Source organism: Pocillopora damicornis, chromosome 8 (assembly GCF_964200805.1).
Source record: "Pocillopora damicornis chromosome 8, jaPocDami1.2, whole genome shotgun sequence".
In the NCBI taxonomy this organism is placed as follows: domain Eukaryota; kingdom Metazoa; phylum Cnidaria; class Anthozoa; order Scleractinia; family Pocilloporidae; genus Pocillopora; species Pocillopora damicornis.
This window is the reverse complement of record NC_142677.1, coordinates 5,673,179-5,692,937: the sequence shown is the minus strand read 5'-3', so window position 1 is coordinate 5,692,937 and position 19,759 is coordinate 5,673,179. Positions and strand designations below refer to the sequence as shown.

The following is a 19,759-nucleotide window of genomic DNA, read 5'->3' as shown; positions in this document are numbered from 1 at the left end:
CACAACTTTCGCGAAAAACGTCAAAAACAGAAATAATTCGCCGTATGTTTGAATCGCTTGTACGCTGAAATGAAAAAAAAAAATTGGATACGTTGTGAACAAGAAAAATAAAATCCCTGAATGGAGTTAGATCCTGAAGGTGGTATTCACACAGTCCAATATTTTTCTCTTTGCAGTTACGATACAAAATCTTGACCAAACACTCTTCTTTATGGAACAATTTTAAATGGGGTGTCCTAAGTAATCCGGAATTGTTTTTGTCTCGTTCTACCATGTTTTGTGATTGGTCCTGAAAACTTGTGTCACTCTGTCAGCCAATAAAATGTAAAATTAAAACTAATCATGACTTCACGGTCGCCCGCGTTTTTAAGTACTTTGAGTTGTTTGGTCGGTTTTATATTTTATTCCTGTCGCCTCTTAAGATATTAATTCCTTCTGTTCTGATTGGCCATTGTGATTCCTTTGGCTTTGGTTTTACGACACTCAATCAAAAAGCGCTCTACAACACACGAAAAAGTAAAAGCAACGCAGAAATTTGTCATAACCAAATAGGAGAGCGCCACAAGTAAAACACAGCGCTGAAATATCCGGCATAGAAGGACCAATTGCATGGAAAAATAAAACTTTTAGATTGAGCAACAAATTCTGATTAATCGGATGAGTAATTCTGAGCGGCGCGCGCGAACGAGCAGATACGCGAGGAAGCCTTGTAAGGAATTGGTGTTAAGGGTGGCTCCTTTCCACGAGTTGATTCGGTCTCGTAAAAGTCCTACAACACGTATACATCATTGGTTTTTCTGCTTATCACCCTGTGAACCTGACCGTGTTTTAATTGGCAAGAGAAATAGAGCGGCTACATTTGATCTCGCATAGAATCTTCACGATAAAAAAAGACATGAAGAGCATTGGAGCATTTTCCAGATTTGTCAATAGAAATGAAAGGCTTGGTACACGTTACTGTCCAACATTATGAACAGGCGATATGAATTCTAGATTTCAGATCTCTGTATCATGCCAACAGTTCTTGGACGCTGCTCGATTCCCGAGGGCACAGTCTTATATCGTACGTTTTCGTCATAGTTCTGTCGATTCCGTTGAATCGGACAATTTGGTTTATGATTTTGGATACTCTCCGATGAATAGAAGCCATGATAACATCTTTGAAGGGAAAAGTTGATTTAACTGTTTAAAAGACAATCCGACATCAGAAAATGGAAAGAAAAGCTGTTTAATTTCTTGAAGGATATGGCGCATACAAGATGCCGAAAGTGCCAACCATACTCAGACGAATAAGGCCAGTTTCTTGAAGGAATTTTCTGAAAAGATAAAACGAGATAAACGTCAAGGTTATTTCCAAAAAGGGGAACAGAAAACTGTATCAACAGCGATCATCTCATGTCTGATATCGGACAGTTAATTTGTCCAGAGTTGGACACCTCCCACCGATTACCAACACCTGCGTTCGCTCTCAGTCTCAGACACTATCGTTCAAGTTCGGACGCTATTGACCGACTTCGTATGCTTCCTTCTAATTCGGACGCTGTCGTCCTTGCTCGAACTCTTCCGTCCAATTTCGGGCGCTTTTTTTTATTTTTAAATGCTTCTTCTCGACGCAATTGACAGTATAGCCTGTTTTCGGGATCTTCCGTCCGGTCGCTGACGCTTCGGAACATGTGAAAAAGTCGATAAGTCCCAAGTACTCGTTGAAAAACTAGGCGTCTCTAGGGGTTTTTTTAATTGTTTGATTAACCGTGAAGACTTCAGAACCAACCATAGAACGTTTTATAATGAGGTCAGAAAGAAAATTTACGTTTCTTTCGGTCAGTGGTAAACTCCATGAGAACAGCAAAAAGTTTGTGTTAACAAAACATGGCGGAGTTTCACGAGTGTCATGGAACTTTGGTATTTTTAAGCAATGGTAACCGCAGTGCTCGAAGACGAAGCTCCGCCGCAGAATTTAATAATGGTCTGATATTTAGTAAGAGCCCAATGAAGGACAATGAACGATTTGAGGTACGACTGGACCGTAAAATTGGAAACTGGTCAGGATCCTGGGCGATCGGCGTGACAGCCGGCGATCCCAGCGTTATGGAAATTCCATCGAGTTCAACGGGCCTAAAAAATGGCTCTTGGGTCATGTCTGGAATGTCTATTCTAAAGGACGGTTCTTCTTTTGTGGAAGAATATGGTCAAGACCTCGACGAGCTCAAAGAAGGAGACAGGATAGGTGTTGAAAGGACAGCCCATGGAAGTTTACATTTCTTTGTCAATGGAGTTGATTTGGGAGTTGCGGCTACAGATATTCCTCAAAATGTTTTTGCTGTTGTAGACTTGTACGGAAGATGTGTTGAGATATCAATTTACAAACCTTTCAATCGTGTATCTGGTAAGTGACTCCAGCCATGTAGAACTTACGGAATACGGTTTTTTCTATAGGTCTCATTAGGCATATCAAACCTTGCAATATTTAATTGTTTACTGATCTCAGATAGTCCTTCAGATATTTACTTGGCCATAAAAAGATGTGTCTTCAATTGAACCCCTTAATATACGTTTTCTTTCCTGTATCTTTTGTAGTAATGTTTCTAATTAAAGATTTAAATAGACTCTTGAGAGGAATCAACTGTTACCACACTATAACTATTTTATATATTGCTTTTTTGTTGTGGCAAGATTTTTGTGATCAACTGCTTCTCTCTTTAACAAAGAAAAAAACTTTTTGGTAAACGATAGAAATATGAATTTTATTCTATTGATGAGATACTCCAGTAGTAATCATATTTCTTACAAAAAAGTAGCATCACCAGAATCATTTGACTGGTACAGTGTTGATATTGGCATCAGCTGAAAATTCATGTAATATGTAAATGATTCAGTCAGGTCATCACTTTCCCTTCAATATTGTATTACTTACCAATTAAAAAAATACCTTTAAAAACGTCCTTAACTGTGTGCAATACTTTTACATAATAAATATAAATGTAAGAAACATCACTGGAGTTAACCCTTTAACTCCCATGAGTGACCAAGACAGAACTTCTCCTTACAATATCAATACAGTATCATGCAGAAAAGTGATGAGAATAAATACAAATATCAACCAGGGAATTATTAGTTGATCCAATACCAAATTCTCCAAACTAACTTTACAAGAATTGTATAGCAGACAGTAAAGAGAATTACTATTGAGATCTTGGGAGTAAAAGGGTTAACTCTTTACAGTGTAATATCAGTTGGCATATTCTCCCTACTGTTCTCTGTGCATTGTCTAAGGTGCTGACGAGAAGAATTTATGAAACAATCAAGAGCCTCTTTAACTGGTGACCGTTTCTTTTATTCTCGTGACCTTGATGTTTGACTCAGGGGTGATATTGCAAAGAGAAATTAGATGCTTGTCACTGTTAGGGGTAAGAAGGTTAAGCAAACCCTTAGGGAATATTATATTCATATAAATAACTTGTTCTAAGTTTTCCCTATGGTAACAGTACATCATCCAATTGACCAACTTAGAAGAAGGCTGTCTACTGATATTACAATAACTTCTCTCTAAAATTTTAGAAGGTAGTGTATAGTTAGTAGTATGAAGAATCACAATTCACATCAGGGCTTCATTTAACTGAAATTTCTGTTAATACAGGTCCTTCAACAGCATCAATTTGCTTTCACCCTCATTGTGGATCACTAATAAAACTCTCTAATAGTAACAGAACTGCAGAACGACAACGACCAACAGAAGAGTTTAAGAATGCTGTAACTCTGACAAATATACCACTACGAAATGATGAAGCATTTGAAGTAAGTGTGACACAAAATTTATTTTTAAAGGTGATTTTTTCAGTGATTCAATTATACTATCCTGCCATCAAGTAAATTTGATTTTTATCCCTAACAAAGAAATTGGGATGAATGCATTGAAGCAACATTGTGTATTCAGGCCAAGAGACCCACATAGCTAAGCTTATGCTGAGGACATTTCAACTCAAAGCATTAACATTGGTTGTGAGTGATAAACATGGAATAAATTTACTTGAGAAATAATTCTTAGTTTTATTTGTGAGGTTCTGCTTTAAGTGAACCTTCAATAGAGATGGAGATAATACAAACAGGCTGTTGGGACTCAGTCAAGGGCGACTATCACTGCTTAGCTCTTTATCCTCCCAACATCAGTATCGATATTCTCCATACTATTTACCATTTGATTCAAGGGTGATATTGTAAGGAGAAATTAGACGCTAATCACTCTTAGGCGTTAAAGGGTTCATAGAGGTGACTCCTTAACAGAGGTGTGAATTACAATAGCTAAGGGGGAAATTTCAGGACTTTGACAACTGATGGCTTAGTACCTGATGACTGTGTAATGTGGTGCTGCTTAATTAATACCAATTCAAATGTATTTCAAATTTTCTAGGTTCGGTTAGAGTGTGTCACTGATTTATGGGCAGGCTCAATAGAAGTTGGTGTCACAAGTCACAATCCAGATGATATTGTTTTGTTACCGACTATGACCAGCATGCCAACAGGGACTTGGATGCTGAGTGGAGCATCAATTATTGTTGATGGCAAGGAAGTGAAAAGAGACTACTCAAGTATCAATTTAGAAACACTACAGGTACTACAGTGAAATGGAGTAAGCTTTATTTTCCTAAAAGAGGGGAAGTATAACTGCATTCGATTGTGTTGTACTCTTGGGAAGGACTGTTGTTGATAGTGGTGACTGATGTTTCGACAACCTGCATGGAAGTCATCTGAAGACTCTGATAATGACTTATGCTCAGGATGTTAAAACAGTCCCCACTACTGATGGCATTCCTTCAAGACCACCTTGACCAAGACAATCAGATTACACAATTAAATGTTACCCCCTGGTTCAAACCATTTACTGCAAAGCTCCATAAACTAGTCGACAAGTAAAGATAAACAATTCAAAACAATTCAAATAAACATAGCAAAATAACCCAACCAGGATTCAAATCCAGACAAATTGATGGAGAGTTCAGTACACAGATTGTCAGGGCACCTTGTCCTTCCAATAATGTCTGAGGGTACAGAGCAATACCTATCCCTCCCCAGGGTGTAAATAATTCATGGGGAACCCTGACCCTTTTACTCCTAAGATCTATATACCAACTCTCCTTTCTGTTTGCCACACATATCATATAATTCAAGTTCTGAGAATTTGATATCCCCTAGATGATAGATCTAGTAAGGTGGGGCAATTGGCTTTTCGTCTTTTCAATCTCTTTTTGGGAACTGACATATACCTCTCCCTTTTCTTTGACAACTTGTCCACTAATATCAATAATTATTATGATTATGATCAAATTTATTTAAAAAAGTCTTTAATCTCCTCTCAGGCAGGAGACACAATTGGAATATTGAAAAAGAGTACAGGCTCTCTTCACTTCTTGATCAATGGGCAAGACCAGGGTGAAGCAGCCAGCAATCTTCCCAGTAATGTTTATGGGGCTGTAGATATTTATGGAGCTGCAGTCAAAGTGTCTATTATATCAGCTCCTCATATAGAACAAGAGCAAGACTCTGGTCAGTTAATAAGTAAGTATTCAGATTTCTAAAAATATAACCCAGTTATTTACAATGGCAAATAAACAAATGATCCTTTCAGGTGACCTGCAATTGACCCTCTAACTCCCAAGATCTGATTGTTAATTCTCCCCTCTAGCTGCTACACATTTCATTGTTAATAAGTTACAAGAATTTGGTGTTAGATCAAGATAACAACTTCTACCTGATACATTTGAGCATTCTCATTAACTGTTTGCTAGATAGTGTATGGGTATTGTAGGGAGAGGTTACTTCTTAATCACTTCTGGGAGTTAAAGAATTAAAGAAATTGTAAGGAGGCAGCTCAAAAAAAAGAAAAAGGTATCACTACATGGGAACTTGTGCCCCCTCAACCCTTGTTGGGCACCACTACCAACTGGGCAAGAAAGCCGCATGTTGGGAACAAGGCAAATTTACAGCTGATTGTGTATTAACTTCTCCTTCAGATGAAAGTGTAATCAATGCAAGTGGCAATGCACTTGTGTTTCATCCTCGCTGCGGCTCCTCTGTCTCATTATTTAATGGCTTTCTTAGTGCTCACAGACCAAGGTATGTTTTGTGTGTATTCTTATCTTCACATTTGTAGTAAGGTAGAGGTGTGTTGGGAGACAAAATTAACTGATGCATGAAGGTGAAGCATTAGCTAAGAATGTGAAAAGATTGCAGTGGAAGTGGTTCTATCCTTCCCTTTCATTTCACCCTCATCACCTTCTGTGTAGAAATGTGGTGGCCTAACAGTGAGCATGCTGGTCTCCAGGTTAAATGGTCCAGGTCTGAGACCTGGTTGTGTCATTTTGTGTTGTTGCTGATCAAGACAGTCTAATCACACAATGCTTCTCTCCACCCAGGAGTATGAATGGGTATTGGTGATCTGTTGGGAATATTTTATGAAATGCTGGAAGTGGGGGGTAAAATGTGATGGACCAGCATTTTTCAGGGGGAGAAGCATTACTCATAGTTTCTTCATGAGACAGAAACCTGGATAATCTCTCACTAGATGGGCTGCTTCCCTCAAGTACAGGCTAATTTACCTATCAATGTAATTTAGTGTTATCAACTGAGTTGAAAATGTGATTTAGCCACTGTAAAGAGTTTAAAGGCTGGTGTTTTGAGTTTTAGCTCTTCATCAATCACTCTGACAAAAGGCTAAAGCTCGAAACATCAGCCTTTAAACTCTTTACAGTGGCCAATTTATGTTTTCAACTCTGCTGATAACGCTAAATTACCCAGTTATACTCACCCACCGAAGCAGCACCACAGTTTCTTTAGAAACTTACCCCCTCTTTTCATTTACCTATTAATGGTTTGCCCTAGGATGGGATGGAGGGGGGGGGGGAGGGAGAGGTAGGATACCCACTGGAAATTGACTGAGAGGACCCCCCTCTCTCTGTAGGGAATTTGACCTGGCCACCATCTCTGAAGACCACATGACTGTAGAAATGGGTATCTGCTTGGAAGTCACTTAACGAAATTTGTGTAATAAAATTGGGATACAATGTCTTTGGTCTCCAGGGTTAGAACTTTGACATACAATTGATACCCAAGAATAGGACCTGAAAATGTCAAATTCCCCTGGTCTATACCCCTTACCCATTCTGGGGTAAACCACTGATGGGTGCATAAAGCTTTTTATTTTATAGCTTTGGGTAACTGCAATAAAGTTTGTTTGCTTTTCTCTCTGACACCTTCAGAGCCAGTGAAGAATTCAATAATGCTGTTGTTTTAACAAGTCGGTACTTGAAACCCAATGAACTCCTCGAGGTGCGAGTCGATATACAAATGACAAAGTGGGCAGGGTCTCTTGAGATTGGAGTCACCAGCCATGATCCTGAAAAATTAGATTTTCCTACAACAATGACTAATGTACAGCCACCTGGTACCTGGATGATGTCAGGGGGGAGCATTGTGTGTGATGGTGTTACTGTCATTGAAAACTACGGTCCAACACTGGATGAAATCAAGGTAGAAATGCATTGGTCTTCATTTTTTACTGTTTTAATCTGTTGTTGAATTGTGAAAAGAAAAGAAAAAGATCTGCAATGAAAAGTGGAGTTTGGCGTTGAACCGACTCCTTTGGAAGATGACGGAAACAAGACTCTCTTTGTAGGTAAAACATGATTTTAATTCTAAGAAATCATCTATTCTACATTGGGCTTTGCTACTTTCAGTTTTTAAAATTTGATACAATGCAGAACTTTGTCTCAGGTAAACATTATTGTAAAAGCATGTCAAAGAAATAAAGTCATGTCGTGCTGTAGGAAATTCCTCTCATTTAACTTAACTCTTTCACTTGTAAGATCACATAGGTAATTCTCCTTACTGTTTGCCATACAACTCTTATGATGCTAGTTTGGAGAAATTGGTATTGGATAAAATTGTTATTTTTCTTTATTTCCATCCCTTGTCTGATTGATATTGTATTGATATTGTAAGGAGAAATTTTGTCTTGGTCACTCATGTGAGAGTTAAAGTTTTAAGCATTTGGAATGGCAGTATTCTATTTTTTTTTTAAAGGAAGTGCTACTGAACTGTTATTTCACTTTCTTGCTTTCTAAATGAAAATGGCAGAAACTGAAACTTGTGGAATGTTAGGAGATATTTAGGCCATGAAATCAGGCCATGAACTATTTTGCTAAATGTCATAATAGAATTTAACCTTTAACTCCCAAGATCTGATTGTTAATTCTCCCCTCTAGGTGCTACACATTTCCTTGTAGATATACCACAAGAATTAGGTGTTAGATCAAGAGAACGACTTGATAACTTTGAGCTTTCTCATTAACTGTTTGCTGGGTAATGTATGGATATTTGTAGGGAGAAGTTGCATGTTAATCACTTCTACCAGTTAATGAAAGGGTTTAAACGTTCGCTTTCACTGAGGTGAAAGGTGATTACTGGATGAAAAACGCTTCTGTTTCTAAGATTTCATTTTCAGTCATTTTGTTATGACCCTAACAGGTTGGTGATACAGTTGGAGTGATACGCAAAGAAGATGGCTCATTACACTTCTTTGTAAATAGCACTGATCTTGGTTGCGCAGCACATGGTGTGCCAGCTGATGTTTATGGAGTGGTCGACTTGTTTGGTCAATGCGCTCAAGTGACTATTGTCTCTGGGACTCAGGAAAATGGAGAGGTTGATTTAACAAACTCACTGAATGGTAAGAACCCAGGGAATTATTTTGCTATCACAGCCTACATGTATTGCTCCAGTGAATCGAGTCACAACATGTTCACAGAACTGATATTTTATTGACTCAATAGAAAGTAAATCTTAATTAGACACTGAGAGAATTAAGATAACGGGTGCAATTAAATTACAAATGAATAAATAAAATAGCACAATACAATTTAAATCCATACGCTTTTAAAGTCGCTAAAAAGGAATGTAAAATTTATGAAATTAAGTATGGAAAAACGATGTTGCGTACAATTTGCTCTCAACAAACTTTCATTTCACAATTTTTAAATAATGAAAATAAAACTGCAAAAATAATGTTAAAAAGGGCGGGATAAAATAAGTAAATTTAATATAAATGTAATTACCTTGGTGCTTGCTGCCTCAGTCACTTAGACCAAACTAACTTGATTTTCGGCACTTGACCAAGCTTAGTGAATTGACTTGAAAAGCTTGGATTACAAGAGCAATACGCCCGCTGTAATTTCGAACTATTGTTGTGAAATTTTTGTCGAATGATTCATTTATTTCTCATACATTTGTGTTGCAGACGTTTCGGAAATAACTATTATTGCACCAGAACCACAACAACCTGTAGAGTCACCTCCATCGCAGGAAATCATGGCAGAATCGAATGAGGGTTTTTTCAAATTCAGTTCTTTTCATGGCGGACAAGTAGCTGTCAGTCACAATTGTCGCAGTGCAGTTCGCATTAATCCGCTGTGTGAATTTAACAATGCTATTGTGATGAGCCACAGGCCTTTAAGAGACAACGAGCTGTTTGAAGTTATTGTGGAAAAGCTTGTGAGTCGATGGTCTGGCTCGATGGAAGCAGGTTTTGTATACGTTCATAATAATGTTCATGAAAAAATTACGCGCTGCTGATTGGCTGAAAACGAGTGCCTTCTCATGTAACACGATGGCAAAGTTGTAAGACGAGTGCAAATTGCAAATAGCGCGCCCGTGCTTTAGATGCATTTAAGCTAGCGACGTTAAAGTTGTCTAAGACGTTAAAGTCGTCTCGAGACGACTTTAACGTCTTAGACAACTTTAACGTCTCTAGCATAAAAACGGCCTGTCACACTTTCGTCTGTCTTCCTTTTCTGTGGGTTTTTTTCGAGTAAATTATACTACGAGCTCATGCAATTTTGTTGTCTTTGAAAAATTTACTCGTGCTTATTAACACCAAATTGCGCTCGAAATCATGTTATTACCTTTTCTGGAATGAACAGAAATATATTTTTTTTAGAAAAAAGGAGAACTTTAACATCTTACGAAAAAACCATCCTCCTCTTTTCTCAGTCAGTGAAATTGTTTCTTGGTTTTTCAAGGCTTAACCTCCATTTTAGGCATTTGTGTCATAAGATTGCACAAGTGTAAAGCACGGAGGAAAAGGAAACTTGAAGTTTTCTCGGCTATGTAAATGTCACGAGGAAATTACATTTGCACTACACAGCCTCAGACATTGTAGTTCTTACCTAGTGCTTTCAAAGTGAGCAGGGAAAAATATCAAATCCCATTGCTCATGGCAAGCAAAAAAATTAGAGAACCTCTTTTTCTCGCTCGGATTTGTGGCCCACGCGCTTTACCAAAAATACTGCTTTCTTCGAGTACCAAAAAAATGAGCCATATGAGTTAATTTCTGCAGTGTGATTGCCTTTTTTTTTTTTTTTTACCAAGTTTGACTTTTTTTGTGGTTATTTTGTTTGAACAGGAGTAACTACAGTCTCTCCTGATCAGCTCAAGTTCCCTCATACCATGACTGACCTTGTTAGTGGGGCATGGATGGTGTCTGGATCGTCTGTGCTACAGAATGGTAGCACATCCATGAATGGGTATGCCTGTGACTTGGACAAATTAGAGGAAGGGTCCCGTCTTGGAATAATGCGTAAATCGAGTGGATCACTACATTTCTTTGTCAATGGGCAAGACTGTGGAGTTGCTGCTTCTAGTGTTCCATCAGGTAATGAACGCGGTGTTGAAAGAGTCTCGTAACAGGAAGCTACTCAGTAGAGACAAGGTTATAGCAAGGTAGTATGACCGGCGGCTGAATTTTCAAGTGAGGCAGCTCAAAGATGGCGCTACAAATAAGACGCTTGGCATCTTCTACTGCCATGGTTTACCGAGCGATCACAACAGATATGCAACTGTTACTCCCCGGCTCAAATCATTTACTCTAAGGTTAAGCAAACGAAACTAACTTTACTGCGTTTCCCGACAGGAATCTATGCTATGATTGACCTGTATGGCCAGTGCGTCCAGATCTCTATATATGATGCAGATTACACTGAATCTCAAGAGACGATTCCAGTCCCTGCTGAACAGAGAGAGACAGAGGCCAGCCCTATAATTACAGAAGGGCCAGCAAGTATGTCCACGTTAAATTTCCATTGGTGCATTTTGACTGAGCATGGTAAAAGACTAAAACAGCAATCACAATGGCCGATCGGAACAAAGGAGAATGTCATTAGGAGCCAGAACTCAAATTAAGAACTAGCAAACGGTTTGAAGAGTAGAATAGTGCAAGTGACAAATTCGAAATTAATTTTAGTTTGCAATTTGTTGGTTAAGAAGGTTTCGTGTATGAATGAAAATTGAAAAAAAAAAATTGTGTTGGAGGCCAACGGCAAGATAACTGCCTGCGTTTAGTTACCATTACGAAATTTATCCCAGATTGCATTGGTTTTGCCTTACTTCGCTGTGATTGGTTCAGAAAACTCGCGCCATTCTCTCAACCAATCAGATGCAAAATTAAAGCCAACCACGACTTGGTCACCCGCGTTTTCCCGCGCTCTTGGTAGAGTGGTTGTTTTTACTCTGAGTTTTCATTGGCTCTTAAAAGTATTTTCCTTTCTTCTGATTGGCTGTCGTAAATACTTAAGTTTTCGTTTTACATCAGTTAATCGAACTACGCTCCATTAAGTGAAGGAACGCAATACCAATGCAATCTTAGTCTACTTTCGAAAACCATTTCAAAATTATTTTTCTTCAATGAGAACTCTATGATAGATCAACCAAGGACTGCTTTATCTACTTTTGACTCGTTGTGTGACCTGATCTTGACCAGGTAAAGTGACATGCGGATTTCATTCCTGTTGTGGAAGAAACATTCGACTTGTGAACAATAAAATGACTGCGTATAGATGCAGTGGATTTAATCAAGGTCTGGTGTTCAGTGCAAAACCTTTGGAAGAAGATGAAATATTTGAGGTAACAGACACAAAGCAGTTATTATGTGTTGTGTGCTAGATAGTCAGTGATAATGTTTGGTGTGCCTGTGATTACATTGAGTAGCCTGTGCTCCCCGCCCCCACAAGCATCAGTATTAGTTCGTGGTAAATTTGTACGTGCAGTTGTCTCTCGAGAAAACCAATAGCATGATGGAGTTGTGTGAAATGACTACATTTCAACTATTGATGTATGTCGACAAGAGGTACTCACTCGTGACAAATGTATGCCTGTCCCCAGAGGGTATGTAAGCGCAGGGTCTCAATAAAAGCTAGTTACTGGCAGTATACCGACACCTGTAAGACCTCTTTCCTGGCACAGCCGCCTATTTTACCGCCGGTAACCGCTTTTGGAAACTCCAGCTGTGCGGGAAGTTGCCTATGTAAAGGGGCTTTGACTGATCTTTTACTTCACAGATTGTCATCGACAAAGTTACTGGCAATGACTGGTCAGGATCTTTAACAGTTGGTATCACAACAAAAACCATACCGCTAGTGACTGTTCCTGCCTCAGCATTGGACCTGCGAGATGGGACTTGGCTGATGACCGGCTCCTGTGTCATGAAAGACAGTGCGATTGTAAAAGAGAACTATGGACACAGTTTGGACAGACTACAGGTATGTTTCAGCTGAACTGTTGCAAACTGACACTCACTTATGCCATAGACATCAGGTGAACAATTAGATTCCATGATGCGGTGGGTCTATTCATTAAAACATCACATATGACGCCACACATGTGGTAGGAACAAAAAAAAGTGGTGCACAAGGGGCAGCCTGATGTCTATGACGATCTTACCACATTTTGACGTCATCTGTGATCTATCACTGAACAGACCCACGACAATATGGAATCTTTTTCGATGTTTTATGTAATAAAGGGGCAAAACTATCTTCCTTTCTTCCAATTTATCGTAAGTAAGAACTAAAAAAAGTGCAAGTGTAATTCAGGTATAACCCTCGTACAAGAAGGTCCCAAAATCTTGATGATTTCCCTATTTGCGCCTTGCTTCTTAGCACTATATTAAGTTCCTTGGAGGAACTCGTTTCTATAACTTTTATGGTAACTTCGAAGCTGAGAGCGTTCTTAAGCTTATGTAAAACTTACACCACAGGCTGAAACAAGAATAGGAATGCAAAGGCGAAGAGATGGGACTTTTCATGTGTTCGTAAATGGGGAGGATCAGGGAGTCGCAGCTGTGGATGTTCCTCAGGTAAGTTTATGTACGAAGCATCACTGACTTGGCTTAGGAAGATGGTTTTATTACCACTTGGTACTTTTATGATTGGTTTGTTAGCATGTCAGTCTGTCCAAAAAGAAACAAACCCACTCGTATGTCACCAGCATGTGATCAGCACGTGATTATCAGACGTTCTCACCCGTTTGATACTAACGTCGCTTTTTATTGGCCATACAGAGGGACGATATAAATTTAAAAGCATGCAACTTGAGGATCGAACACGATTTGTTTGAGTGATAAGCTATGTAATGATTTTCTTTCAGATTGTTCATGCAGTAGTTGATGTCTATGGCATGGCGCAACTTATCTCTATATCGAGTCCGACTACCGGTATGTTCTTATGGATTTATATCAGTATGCGAATAACTGCACACCTACCCCTTCCTTAACCCAACAACACTCAACTGATAAAAAAAAGGTTAGGGTTAATGTTGGATTTAGGGAGGGGTAGGTGCGCAGCTGCTCAGATACTGACATTGATCCGTTCTACAGGTTGTTCGAGATTGAGAATTAGTCTGATAATCTTTTTCATTCACCAATATTTTCATTTATGTTCAGATTTAAGTTTAAAGTTTTCTTGGTACTGAGGTTTGTTTGAATACCAGGATCTTTACCAAAATTTCTCTCCTTTCAGTCGATAGAGCTTTGCCTGCCAGTGAACTGGTGGATGGCGAACCACAATCGTCCGTTTCTCCTGACATCGAGGTAAGACAGTAAATTTGACTACAGCCGTTATTAATAGGGGTTGGGGGGGGGAGGTGATTTTATACTACATGGCAGGAATAACTGGGATATGCTTATTATACCTTGTTAATACAGGGGTCTGTTACGCGAAAATTCCGGTAATATTAGGGGCCTGGAGCCGTATAATGAAATCTCAGTTTTGGGAGTAATAGTGTGGGGCTTAAAAACTGACACATTCTTCCTAACCCTTTGACCCCCAAGAGTGACTAGAATCTAATTTCTCCTTACAAAACCACACATCAGTTTCAAGAAAATGAAGGAAATGATCACCAACCATGAAAGCTTTTAATTGTTAAACAAACTCTCCCTCTCAGTAGTATGTAGAATATGCATACTGATGTTAAAGTGTAAAGATAAGGTTGTCACATTCATCTTTTTTTGGCTTCGCGTATGTTTTCCAGACACCAGATCAAGTCGAAGAAGATACAAGAGAGGCAATAAAAATATTTAAAAAGTAAGTGGTTACCCTGTGAACATGTCGCTGTCGCCAACTTGCTCTTGTCGCGTAATGTAGATTTCTCGTGGGTGCCCTGGAAAGGTTGGTCTAAACACTCTTTCCAAATGTGAATAGTTGTCTTAGTATACACTAAAACAGTTAAATAATATAGCACAAAAACTTGATTTTAACTATTTTATTCATCCAAAGATTACAACATAATCTGGCGCAAATCCTGCGCGCAAATGCTCGGAGGTTAATAGCGAAAGATATTCGTAATTTGAGTAGGCAATCAGAGCGCACCTTCAACGCTATCCACTGTATAAATCTACTTAAGAGTGTTGTCCTAAATATTCAGTTTATTGTTATTTTTCCGGTAGATTTCTTTTCCATAAAAACTGCGGTCAATTCATTTCACTGGATAGTAACCGAACAACAGCGAGAAGAGTTGACAGTTACAATCATGGAGTAGTGTTGAGTGAAACACCTCTACCAGATAACCACTTATTTCAGGTCTGTGTAACACTTTATCTTCTATCTTTATCCTCTCCTTGGCTAACCAAACAACAAATCTAGGGATTCTATTCATTATTTTCCACCTACTCTCCGCCGGTTTAACTTTTTCCTGCTTTTTCTGCCCATTTCTATTTTTCCCACTTAACGCTAAATCCTTGCTTCTTTACGGCGAGGCAGGGGAGGGATGGGATGGGTGGGGTTCGAGCCCAGCCTGGGGTATGAGACCGAACTAACACCCTAGGGTCTTAATGTAACAGTGGAGAATGTGCAGCCTTTGCCATGAATCTGCAAATGATTAGACGTTCCCCCTTTCTCGGATAAGCACCTCAAGCCTGGTATGCCCCGTCTCCTGTATCTTCTCTCTACTGGTTAGTAGGGAACGTTAATTAACGAACAGGGAACGTATCTCCCAGTGGTGAAGTCTGTCCTTGTTTCCAAAATATTCCAAAGTTAAGGGCACCTGCAAAATTTGCTTTCAAAAAATCGAAAACCATTTAATGCAGTCTGGCTGAAGTTTCCCACAAAGTGTTTTAAAGCGCATCGGTGCACATATTTAAGGAGAGTGCGTTATATAACTGCATCTTTGCTACTATTGCTAGAGAGTACAAACTCTCGAAGAGTAAGAATTCACCATACAGGAACAAGGCCAGTTAAGGAATGGAAGATACTAAATCAGATCCCAAATGGCACACTTGAACTTTAAGCTCCACATTCCACGACGTAAAGAATGCATGATTAGATTATACTTAGCCCTTAATATTACCTCCTCTAACTTTAGGTATGTATCAGAAAGTTGAATAGCCGCTGGACTGGCTCTGTTATGATCGGCGTCACGGCTCAGGACCCAGACTCCCTCACCAGCCTTCCAAGCACGGCTAACAGCATCAAGATCTGTCCTTGGATTGTTGTCAATAACGCAGTGTATGTTAACGGGAACAAGGTAAGAAACCGTGCTATGGTGGGGTAGTTAAAATGTTGTCCCTCGCCGACGTAGTTTCTTCGACCTCTGTCTTCCTACTTTATGAATGCGGTTTTATGTTGTTTGTATGTTCGTTTCGTAGGTAAACGACAATCTACGGCGAAGTCTTGACAGTCTTCAGGAAGGAGATACTCTTGGAGTTTTGATCGACAAGAAAAGCAGGTTGCACCTGCTAATTAACGGAGAGGACCTGGGGCCGATTGCCCAGGCCATCCCCGCCAGACGATTTGCAGTGCTGGACTTGTATGGTTGCTGCGAGGAAGTATCTATCGTAACTGCTGATCATGGTGAACGCGGGCGTGTTTCTATGGAGGAAACCAAGATTGAGAGAAGCTCGGGTAATTAAGGAAGTAATTTTTTGTCAGTCTTACTATTTCTGCGGACGCCTGCCTCTTCATTAAAAAATATTGAATGTTGTTTGCCTTTGTCTTGGTTTCCTTGGTTTCCTTGCAATAAAATGATTGCCTTCTTGCTGTTTCATGCGCTTCCAGGTGAACGCAGTAAAGGCCCGTGTGATTACAGACAACTTTGTGATCGATTCCGTGCTAGTTTGGCAATACCAGGTGAGAATTACTCCAAAACTGCCTAAAGGGTCGAGTAAGGCAAACGGACATAAGGAATTTGGGCTCGTATCTAGTTGTCAACCCTTGACACCCAAGTATCAGTATCTATATTCTCCATACTCTTAACTTTATACATCTTTTTGTACTAACAAGGAGAATTCATTTAGCAATCAAAGCTTCTTAGGTTGGCGACCATTTCTATTGTTCTCGTGATCTTAGTGACTGATTCAAAAGTTTTAGTGTACGGAAAAATCGGATGCTGGCTGCTCTAGAGGTTTAAATGGGTTAACTGAACTTTTTTTTTTGGGTTCTCGATTATTGAGTTACCAATGCAAGTATGTGTATCCTTTTCATTGAAAAGTACAGCATTACTTCAGTTTTGTTTCTTGTTTTAACAAAGCAGGATTTTCGTTCAATGGAAAATTTCATTGTTTCATGTATATTTTACTGCAATCCACAGATGAATATTTTAATACAGACTGCAAATCCAACGTCTGCTATTGCCAGGCGTGCCACGAAGCCCGAGGTGAAAAACGTTATGCTATCAGCGGTGACCCACCTTGTCGGTATGCGCTACCTTTGGGATGGTGTCAGTTTGCGCTAAGGTGAGCATGCGCGGATTCGAACCATACGTTTCAATTCTTTCGTAACTTTCCTTTCAGACCTGCTCTCTTAGATGTGGGTCTAAGATCTGAAAAATCATCATTTACATTTTTTTATCTCGTTTAGAATTCCTCCACGAGTCGAAGAATATCACGTGTTCGACAAATGGCACGTGGCATTTTACGGAACTCCTATTGGGCGACTTAGAAGAATGCTTGATCTTGGTGATATTCCACTGCAAGGTAAACAATGCTGTTCTTCTAACTAACTATAATTTTCTTATCGTTTGGACAAATGTAGGTTTTACTGATACTTGTCTTGTATTTGTCAGTCTGTAGTGGTCAGCGGCGGAGGGGCTCATCAAACAAAGAAAATGAAGTCCCCCAGCTCTGTGTGTCACCCACAATCCTTTGCGCGTACGAAGCCCAAGCTAAAAGACAGGAGTAAGTAACTGATATCAGTGATGATATTCGTTGCCAAGCACAATGGCAGTCTTAACAATGGGTAACAACTTAGTGGAAAATATGGTGTTCGTGATGTTTTTGATGGGAGAGTTGAACTTTTACCAATTACTTCAATAATATTTTTCCAAAAACCGCATTTGGTTGAAATAGCGTGGCGGCGCTCTTTACTTCAACAATGTTTTTCTACTAGTCAATGCCGCACGTAATTTGTTTTTGCTTTTTTCTCACGCCTAATAGGATATTGCATTAACTTTACTGAGCGTCGCGGCGCTTGGTGAATTCCGTGACCAGTCGATGCAGCGCCTATCTTCGGCTACTTTTTCTCGTCTCCTAGGAATATTTTTACCTGTAATTACCTTGATGTGACTGTCAATAACGAGTTAATATTGTTTGTTTATTTTTATTCTTTCCGTCGTGTTACAGATACAGAGATAGTACAACAGGAAAAGTCTATCATGTCCGAGTGGCTTTACAAGTTCTCGTGAAGCCTGGTAATTACAGAACAGGTCGGAGTCACCGTGATGTTGACGCAAACGAGCTGCTCGATGAAAATCTTGGCACAGAAAATCTGGAATGGTATTTAGAGAACCAAGGCTCTGTAGTCTTGACCACTCTGCTTATAAATATTGAGCCAACATAGCATTAAAAATAGCTTAAAACAATTTTTTGCGAGTTGTTGCTAAATTATGAACACTTAGGATCCAAGGTGTAAATTATGTGGAGATTATTTAAAGAGACGATGTATTTCCCGCGGTCAGGGTTTGTAAGAGACTTTTGAATCGCCAACAATCAGAGCTTTTAACTATTACTACTATTCTTACTTTTATTATTATCATTATTGATATTATCATTATCATTATCATTATCATTATCGTTACTACTACTATTATTATCTTCAGGTATATTTTGATAGGATCATGTTAGCCTTTATGATAGATCTCCCCCCCTGCTGAGCCCACACATTTGATCACAAATTCCTCAGGGTAAACTCGTCTCCCTTTTCTTTATTAGAAGTAGCCCTCGAGGGTGATTGGTTCAGAAAGTCTTAAAGAAAATTGAGTAACAGAGTTAATGCAGGCTGCAAGGCTGGCTAAAAGTTGTTTTGTGTTCTTCGTTCATTGAAGATGTTGTAGTTTAAAATGAAGGAGCCGCAAACCCAAAATCCTCCCCCCACTCTCTCCTAGTTGAATATTTTGTAAGCCGGAACTTGTTTTAAAGTTCGTCTTTATTATATGAAACCCCGTAATATAACACTGCCTATTTCTCCTTTTTTTCGTATAGAAAATACATCTTGATTACATCAAGACGTTAATTTGTCTGATGAATTAACAGTGGAGTGCAAATAGATAATTTTTATGAGTATTCCTTTAGTTACATGGCCAAAATGTTGGCACCACCAAACTGTTGATTGAATTTTTGCTGGAGTCAGTAAAAAGTGATTCTAAATTAGGTTGTTCTCGTTGGTATCATAATCGGCATAATGCTGCCATCTGAAAAAGTATTTTTTGAGAAACTAAAATATTTGAAGATGTTATTTTCTAATTAAGCTAAAAGACATTTTGTACATGGGGCCGGAACCGGTCAGAAAGTCCCAGTACACATCAAGTGGCGTAACAGTCTATGATTTTGAATTTTTTACAACTGAAAGCCTCAATCAGTAAGAGATGGTCATGAATGGTAAACTATTGACTATCCTTTAGAGTTCAAGATATTTCATCTAAAAATGGAAATTAAAGATGAAAGGATGTCTTTGTCAAGTCTTATTTTCAACTTCCTGTGCCTGTATTGTCTGAAAGCGAAGCATCCCTAGGATTTTCTTTTCTGACGGTTTTCTGCCGTGATAATTTTCAGGTAACGAACGGGAGAAATTAATCGTTTCTGAGATTTCTCAGGCCGCTGTTCGTTAACGTAGGCAAGCGTGAAGCCATTGTTGGAAAATGACTATTTGGTCATCTCTGAGTTCTTAAAACCCTCACTTTCAAGATGAGGCCATAGAAAAGGGCATTTTAGGCAAGAACGTGCATCTGGACTCATTCTGAAACTTAGGGATTAAGGGAACTCATGTTTAGCCTCGATTCGCCTTTTACCAAGTGCTCCCAAAGTACATTTTAATTGCCCCACCCTCCGCTCCCCAATTCCCCACAAGTACAATTTGATTGCCTCCCCCCCCCGCTTCCATTTCCTAAGGTATATTTTGATTGCCCCACCTTCCCCTTCGAAAAAAGGTGTTTTAAGTCTTACTGAACA

At 39.2% G+C, this 19,759-nt stretch overlaps 1 protein-coding gene across 1 annotated transcript; it reads left to right on the top strand.

The window, feature by feature from the left end:
* Positions 1–1,821: 1,821 nt before the first annotated feature.
* On the top strand, positions 1,822–19,269 carry LOC113664235 (neuralized-like protein 4). Its single transcript, XM_089214398.1, has 24 exons — positions 1,822–2,386; positions 3,638–3,795; positions 4,409–4,609; positions 5,355–5,553; positions 6,009–6,111; positions 7,254–7,524; positions 8,521–8,722; positions 9,290–9,574; positions 10,454–10,702; positions 10,961–11,107; positions 11,807–11,949; positions 12,384–12,584; positions 13,082–13,180; positions 13,471–13,537; positions 13,842–13,912; positions 14,353–14,405; positions 14,768–14,900; positions 15,682–15,843; positions 15,965–16,220; positions 16,374–16,445; positions 16,906–17,050; positions 17,175–17,290; positions 17,380–17,491; positions 17,936–19,269. Exons 1-24 carry the CDS (start codon positions 1,870–1,872, stop codon positions 18,150–18,152), a joined length of 4,179 nt encoding a protein of 1,392 aa, XP_089070524.1. The 5' UTR covers positions 1,822–1,869; the 3' UTR covers positions 18,153–19,269.
* The last annotated feature ends 490 nt before the right edge of the window (positions 19,270–19,759 follow it).